Below are 8402 nucleotides of genomic sequence, written 5' to 3' on the forward strand. Positions count from 1 at the left end.
CCTTCTTACTGAAGTCTCTCTCTCTCTCTCTCTCTCTCTCATGAGTGAAAGTAATGAAAGCACGCCATTAACCCCAGACTGGGCACCATTCTATCAACAAAACGCACAACCCCAACACCCCATTTTCAGCGCCGCCACTGACCGACTCTCCTTCTCCACGGCGGTCGCCGCCGCCGCCGCCGAGCCGTCCTCATCTCACGGCTTAAGCCCCGATGGCCGGGTGGCGAAACCGGTCCGGCGGAGGTCCAGGGCGTCCCGGAGAACTCCCTGCACCACCGTGTTCAACACCGACGCCTCCAACTTCAGGGCTATGGTCCAACAGTTCACCGGCGGCGGCCTCACTATGCTGCCGCCGCCGCCGTCCCCCTTTTCAATCTCTGCTGGAATTGGGTTGGGCATGGCGTTGGGGCCGCAGCAACACCTACAAAGCCTTAATAATAATAATATGCATCAGTTTGAGCAAGTGCAAAGTCGAGAGGCGTACAGTTTGGCGAGCTCTAGCCATGGCGATCATCATCTTCAAGCTTTTCTGGGTAGGGTTTCATTGAATCCATCTGGAGGAGGATCATCTTCTTCCTCTGGGAAGGATCAGAATACAAATTACATACTTTGACTTATTTAATTTAACACTATTATAGAAATTTATTAATAAATATTTTATCTGTCTTATTGTACCTGTCCTGTTTATTACTATATTAACAGGTCAAATCAATTCTTGTTTTGTTTATTTTTGTAGGAGTTATTACTAGATGTACTCTTAAATGGATCGTATTCCTTCAAATTCACTTCTTATGTAAAGAAAAAAAAAATGTGATGAGCATTGATAGACTATTTTCTTTATGTGAGCCCTTTGTAGATGTGTCTACATCAAAATTTTAAGTATGTGAGTAAACGTTGGGAATAGAGAATAAAAGTATATATAGTATTTTTATTATTTTTTAGTGTTTTAAATTTATTTTTTGTGTTTAATAGTACTTTTAATATAGTTTTAAATATTTGAATTTTATATACTAATATTCTAATACTAAAATTAATATTATGAAAAATTAAATAAAGGGAATATTATTTTTTGTCTCCAAGTTATAAGTTAATTGTAGGATTTTCACTACTTGTTGGTTGTGTTTACTTTTTGTTCCTAAGTTCTAATTGATGTTGTAAATTTCATCGTTTTTCTATTAAAATATTAGGGAGAAATTTGTAATGCCATTTATATCTTAGGGACGAAAAGTGAGCATAACATGTTAGAAAATGACGAAATTTGCAACGTCAATTATAACTTAGGAATAAGAAGTGAGCACACTCAACAAATATGGACGAATCTTACAATTATTTTATAACTTAGGGACGAAAAGATGTAATTTTTTTAAAATTAAAAATAACTTCACTTAAGTCTGATTAACTAAATTTGACACATAAAATGAGACGGAGAACGATTAAAGAATGATTAAGCTTCCCAAAAATAGCTACAAAAAGAATGATTAAGCTTCCCAAAAATAGCTACAAAAACTATTACAGCAGTATGACAGTATGAGTCAAATTTTACAGCAATAGGTCAAGCAGGTAGATCAAAATATAAAACCAATTCAAATCAGCATTGCAGATTTCCACATCAGGGCTCATCAACGGCCGTAAAATGGGGGGGGGGGGGTGTGGAGGAAAAGAATACAATGATTTTTAATTATTATTAATTTTAGTTCTTTAGGGAAAATGGCACTTTTTCCCCCTTTGTTATATACTTATAGCACTTTTTCCCCCTAAATTATTTAAGTGGCAGTTTTTTCCCCTGATATATTAAATGGACATATTTATCCTTAAAATAAATATTTCATTTATTTTTCTTCTCCAACAAATTATAACCACGATTTGAAAAAATAAAATACATTAAGTGTTGAATTTAGAATATTTTAAAAATAAAAAATAAAATTTTAAAAGAAAGTTTGAACCAACCGTTCAAATTGGATCCAAAATTGTGAACCGACGGTTCAAAATAAAACTCAAACCGCGATTATATATACTTATATGTGAGAGTCAATATAAATGCGAAAAAAAACATACACTATTTGCAAATATTATGATTCTAATTTAAGCTATTGCTAGTAGTTAATCCGATTTGAACCTCCGATTCACGGTTCAGGATCCATTTTTTTCCAGTTCACGATTTTAATAAACGGAAACCCAAATATTGGGTTATGTTATGAATCATAACCGAAATTTTTTAATTTGATTGCTATAGTGTTTGGTTCAGTTCGAACCGAACCGTGGTCATCCCTACGTATAAGCAATAATTTGTTGAAGAAGAGAAATAAATAAAATATTTGTTTTAAGGGTAGAAATGTCCATTTAATATTATCAGGGGAAAAAACCGCCACTTTTATAATAATTGAGGGGACAAATATGAATGCATGAATAACTCAGGGGGAAAAAGTGCTATAAGCATATAACACAGGGGGAAAAAGTGCCATTTTCCCAGTTCTTTATTAGAGAAGGTTGATAAGCCCTGATGTGCGGTGAAATTGATCTAATACACATTTAAAGCTTTTAATAGTTATCAAAATCTCATCGTATTTGTTACCTTATTTTCAACTATTGTTCAGCTGACCATCTCAGCTTAAAGGTTGAAATTACTTCACATTTTTTTTTTTGAAGGAAGGCCTTTTATATATATACACCGTACCATTATATGTGGTGCATTTTTTTGGTGTGTGGCGTATTTTGTGACATTTTATATTGGTGCATTTTTTAACACTGTGTAGTGTATTTATGTATATCTAATGGTGTAAACTGCACCGACCGCACGGGAAACCATGTTCTCATTTGAACCAATATATATATATATATATATATATATATATATATATATATATATATATATATATATATATGTTCAAATGAGAACATGGTTTCCCGTGCGGTCGGTGCAATTTACACCATTAGGTCTGGACACCTCTAATACATTTTACCTGCACTTGTAATACATTTTACATGCACTGAGGTGCACTATATGAAAGGTTACTTGCACTCCGATGTTAAATTATTTACGAAAATACCACCGCGTTTATTTTTTTAAAAAAATCAGTGTTTCCCATCCCTTAGATCTGGACACGTGGACGGATGGCATGTGTTCTCAGTTATATATATATATATATATATATATATATATATATATATATATATATATATATATATATATATATATATATATATATATATAGGGTCAGGTTCCTGTGAGAACAGGTCTTCCCGTGCGGTCAGTGCAGCATAATCATTAGGTATGCATAAATGCACCACACAGTGTTCGAAAATACACCATTATGTATGGTGTTTTTTTTTTTTTTTGTGGTGCATTTTTTGGCATTTCATTCTAGTGTATTCTCGAACACTGTATGATGCATTTATGCATACCTAATGATATATGCCGCACTGACCGCACGGGAAGACCTGTTCTCACAGGAATCAAAATATATATATATATATATATATATATATATATATATATATATATATATATATATAAAATTTATCATTCAAAAATTTATTACAAATTAATTGGTTGAAAATATGTCAGATATTAAAGTGTACAAGTTTTTGCTTGCATAAAACTGTCCAATTAAAATGTATAATTACAAAAATTTAAAACTTGTATACACTTAATGATGTAACCCATTTATTTTTCTTGCCCAAAACCCATTTATTTTTCTTAAATGTCATGTTACAATTCATTAATCAAACAAATTATTCTTTTTTATTTTCTTTAATGGTTTCCCATAATTTTTAAATTCAATTTTTTGTGTGCATGTATTTAATTAATAGTACACACTTTTAAGTTTTAATGTGGTTTTTAAATAATTAAATTTGATATATTAATACTAAACTAAATACTTTTAAAAAATTTAAATATAAATAATTTGAGTGAAGTCTTATTAATTGCACTAAACACATCATATATATATATATATATATATATATATATATATATATATATATATATATATATATATATATATATATATATAGACTTGAGTTCAAATGAGGACAAGTATATTATAGAGGACTGTGAGGACAAATGTAGTGTGTGCCATTAGCCTATATGTCGTGTGCATGACCGATTGTAGTTGTGTGCCACAGTTTGTCGCGTGCATAGATTTGTTAATTCGAAACCTGATGTTTACATGTATTCTTGTGTGTCATTATGTATTAAATTGTGTGCCTGATATTAATTTGTTGTGTGCCCATTATTTGTCCTCACAGTCCTCTATATATTGTTGTCCTCATTTGAACTCGACCCTATATATATATATATATATATATATATATATATATATATATATATATATATATATATATATATATATATATATATATATATATATATATATATATATATAGAGAGAGAGAGAGAGAGAGAGAGAGGGGGAGAGAGAGAGAGAGAGAGAGTAAATACCCAAAATGGCAAAATGGTCCATCGACTATAGCTAAATTCACAAATTGATCCTTAACTTTCAATTTCAACCAATTAAGTCCTTAACTTTGTAATTTTAACACAATTTGATCATCTGTCTATTTGACCGTTTGTTGACTGTGATTTTTGAAGATATATATGTAATTTCATGGTCCATCGTTGATTTTTTTAAGGTTTTGGTTGCATTTCCAGACCACACTGTTACATTTGAATCCACTGCAGAAACCAATCTACCAAATCCGGTCGCCTTTCTTCATCCTCCCTTTGGATTCAATGTAGTTGAGTTCGTACCAGAGTGAAGAAGACGACGTGTTTCCGAACCAGTGCAACGTCATCCTAGAGGCCTCCACGTGCTCCGACGAGAGCTGAAGGTTCTTCTGGAGATCGTCGATCACGATCAACAAACGGTCAAATAGATGGAGGACCAAATCGTGTCAAAATTACAAAGTTAAGGACTTAATTGGTTGAAATTGAAAGTCGAGGACCAATTTGTGAATTTAGCTATAGTCGAGGGATCATTTCGGGTATTTACTCATATATATATATATATATATATATATATATATATATATATATATATATATATATATATATATATATATATATATATATATATATATATATATATATATATATATATATATATATATATATTGGGTCGCGTTCAGGTGCGAATAAGTGCCGAGTAGAGAAATGCGAATCAATCAGCGCGCGCCACGTGTCAGCATTCATTGATCAGGTGCACCTACTTTCACCTACTTTCACCTACAAGTGCACCTACTTTCGTCTGCAAGTGCATGTAGTTTTTGCCTGCATTCATTGATTGGGTGCACCTACTTTTACCTACAAGTGCACCTACTTTCGCCTGTAAGTACATGTAATTTTGCCTTGTTAACATTCATTGATCTTAGTTCAGCGGGTAGTAATACCCTTGAAAACCGCCCGCAAACATTCATGCACCTAGGTGCAACTATTTATAACTATTGGTGCAACTACTTATAACTATAGGTGCACCTAGTATTGATGCTCAATATACATTTTTACTTGCACCTATAATACATTTTACATGCACTTGTAATACATTTTACTTGCACTTCGATGTTCAATTATTTACGAAATGCCACCGCATTTTTTAAAAAAATCAGTGTTTCTCATCCATTAGATCTAGACACATGGACGAATATCAGACATTTCTATTTCGCACCTGGGCGCTTCATTCGCACCAGAGTGCACTTATATATATATATATATATATATATATATATATATATATATATATATATATATATATATATATAACTAAACAAAAATAAAAAGACTTATCTATAGTAATTGTTCTACATAATATGTTTATTTCGAATTAATGGGGCGTTTGGTTGGAATGAGGAATTACGTGGGAAGGAATTGCAATTCCATGGGAGATGAATTACTGGAATAAAGTGAGAATTTAAATTCTAGTGTTTGGTTTACCGGAATAAAATTAATGAGAATTTCAATTTCAATGTTTGGTATACAGAATTGAAAGGGAATAAGTAGTATAAAGTCCAAAATGCTCATTGTTGTTGTGAAGCATCAATTTTAGGTTAAAAAGGGGAGGGTAATTTTGTCTCATCATTATCTTTTCTTCTTCTCAAGATCCATGGAATTAAAATCTCAAAGGGGGGGTGGGGTGGGGTGGGGGGTGTTGGTCCCAAAAGAGATAAGGTAAAAGTCTAGAGAGGGGGGGGGGGGGGGGGGGGTTGAATAGACTTTTAAACTTTTTAGCACAGTACAACAATTGCTAAGGCAACAGAGAAACCAAGACTCTTAACTAGATTGTTAGAGTCCGGTGCACAGTAGAAATAATAAACGATACGGTGTGTGTATATATTGTGTCAAGATTATTCTCGTGAGAAGCAAGCAAGAGCAGTAAGTAAAGAAAGTAGTAAAGAGCACAAGGCAATTTATAGTGGTTCCGAGGTGGTGTAATCCTCCTACTCCACTTACTCTTATCTCCAAGAGCAATTCACTATATCCACCACTTATTGGTTCCAAGATACAATGAATTCCGTGATCTAGTGCTTTGATCACCAAGCCCACACTAATCACGCCCAGTGCCACCAACACTGCTGCTTCAGGTTTCACGTCGCCGCCTTACTTTACCAGGATTTCACGACTCCGCGTTACTTTCCCCCGTCTTCTACGCTCCGGTAGAAACGCTCCTTCCGTGATCTAGTGCTTTGATCACAAAGCCCGCACTAATCACGCCCAATGTCTTCCGACACTGCTGCATCGGATCTCACAACTCCGTGTGACAATCCAGGATTTCACAACTCCGTGTTACTTTCCTCCTTTCCCTTGTTTTGCTCCAAAACAAGTTTTGCCTTGCTTCCAACTTTGAGACTATGTAGATGATCTTCAATGATGCGCTTAGTCTCTTGTAGTTGATGAAGATTCTAACACTCTTGGGTATTTCTTTTGTAAGCTCTGTATCACTCTGAGTGTTTATCTCACAAAGAATATATCAATTTAAGCTCTTGAGATGGAAAGCTTTCTTTGAATTTCGTATGCTCTGTTTAGCTCTGTTCTTTGCTTCTATTTCGTTTACCCCTGCTTTCCACTGCTTCAATCTTCATCCTTTTATAGCTGGTAATGAGAATATGTCCGTTGGAAAGAAACGTTCTCATTTTTGAATTTCTTCTAGCTCTATAGCCTTTTAAAAGGATAAGATAACGTTGCAGATATGTCAGAGATTCTCTGCAAGTTGAGCATGAGGTTTTCGCAAAAATGGCGTCCCAAAAACTTCATCTGGTGTAGATCACGCCTCTTGGGATTTCTATCTTCAAAAATATAATCTCCAATTTAATCCCTTACTAGTTTAGACTAGTATTTTTGCTTTTGCAACTTCTTTGACTTGGGAAATCTCTTCCCATGTGAACTTCATCCCTTACTATATTTGGAAGTGAAATCTCATCCCTTTCATCCCTTACTATATTTGGAAGTGAAATCTCATCCCTTCCTTGATTTGTCAATTGAAATCTCATCCCTTACTTGATTTGGACTTGCAACTTCATCCCTTGCTATTGAAGCTCTTTGCAAATCTCATCCCATCAAATTGAAACTTCTGGCCAAGGGTGAGATACGTGAACTTCATCCCTTCAAATTGAAATTGCATCCCTATTTCAATTTTGAGATACTTCATCCCTTCAAACAATTTTGATTTTGAGAAACTTCATCCCTTCACTTTCACTTCCCTTCAAACAATTTTGATTTTGAGAAACTTCATCCCTTCACTTTCACTTTGGAAATCTCATCCCATAGTCAACTTAATTGGAAATCTCATCCCTATTGACTGCTACCTGTGACCTTGCATATAATATTTCAAGCTTTTACCAACTCGTCCATACAACCTTTTAGTCATCATCTTGTTTCACTTGGTGTACTCCTTTCTTTCTATAGATGCTTGATCTTCAAGATAGCTTCATGCAAACTTCAAGTCACGTTCTTTTTTCTTCGGGATTTGTTGAGGGATTTCTTCATTGATTTCTTTGAGAGATTTTTTCTTAGGATGAAAGTCTTCAGACACATACATCTTCCTCTTCTGTTTGCCATTTTCACTAGGCAATTTCTTGATTTTAGGCTTTATATCTTCTTCATCCATTTTCCTCAACTAATGAATTTATTTTTCCCTTTCTTGGTCTATGACTCGACTAGTCTAACCAAAATAAAATTGGGGTTCTACGATTTACAATATAGCATATCAAAATCTATTACAATTTATTCCTAACAGGGGGGAGAGGGGGCGCATAGGATTTTAATTCCATGAAAATGAGGAAATTGCAATTCCTTCAAACCAAACTAAGGAATATAGTGGCCTTTGGAATTAGGTGAGAATTAAGTGGGAATGGAATTAAAATTCCCTCCAACCAAACGCCCTGTGATGAGACTCGAATTTATGATCTTT

General features: G+C 34.0%; 1 protein-coding gene across 2 annotated transcripts; it reads left to right on the forward strand.

The window, feature by feature from the left end:
• LOC109157295 (VQ motif-containing protein 22-like) lies at positions 1-727 on the forward strand. 2 transcript variants are annotated; one of them, XM_019305195.1, is made up of 2 exons: positions 1-360; positions 391-727. In XM_019305195.1, the coding sequence occupies exons 1-2, from the start codon at positions 41-43 to the stop codon at positions 611-613; spliced, it is 543 nt and encodes a 180-aa protein (XP_019160740.1). In that variant the 5' UTR covers positions 1-40; the 3' UTR covers positions 614-727. The 2 variants fall into 2 exon arrangements, with proteins under 2 accessions (XP_019160740.1, XP_019160739.1); XM_019305194.1 differs by having other exon boundaries at positions 1-727.
• The last annotated feature ends 7675 nt before the right edge of the window (positions 728-8402 follow it).

This window comes from Ipomoea nil, unplaced genomic scaffold (assembly GCF_001879475.1).
Source record: "Ipomoea nil cultivar Tokyo-kokei standard unplaced genomic scaffold, Asagao_1.1 scaffold2779, whole genome shotgun sequence".
NCBI lineage: Eukaryota > Viridiplantae > Streptophyta > Magnoliopsida > Solanales > Convolvulaceae > Ipomoea > Ipomoea nil.

Coding starts and splice junctions, on each gene's coding strand:
- LOC109157295 (XM_019305194.1), top strand. CDS start 41: ATGAGTGAAAGTAATGAAAGCACGCCATTAACCCCAGACTGGGCACCA.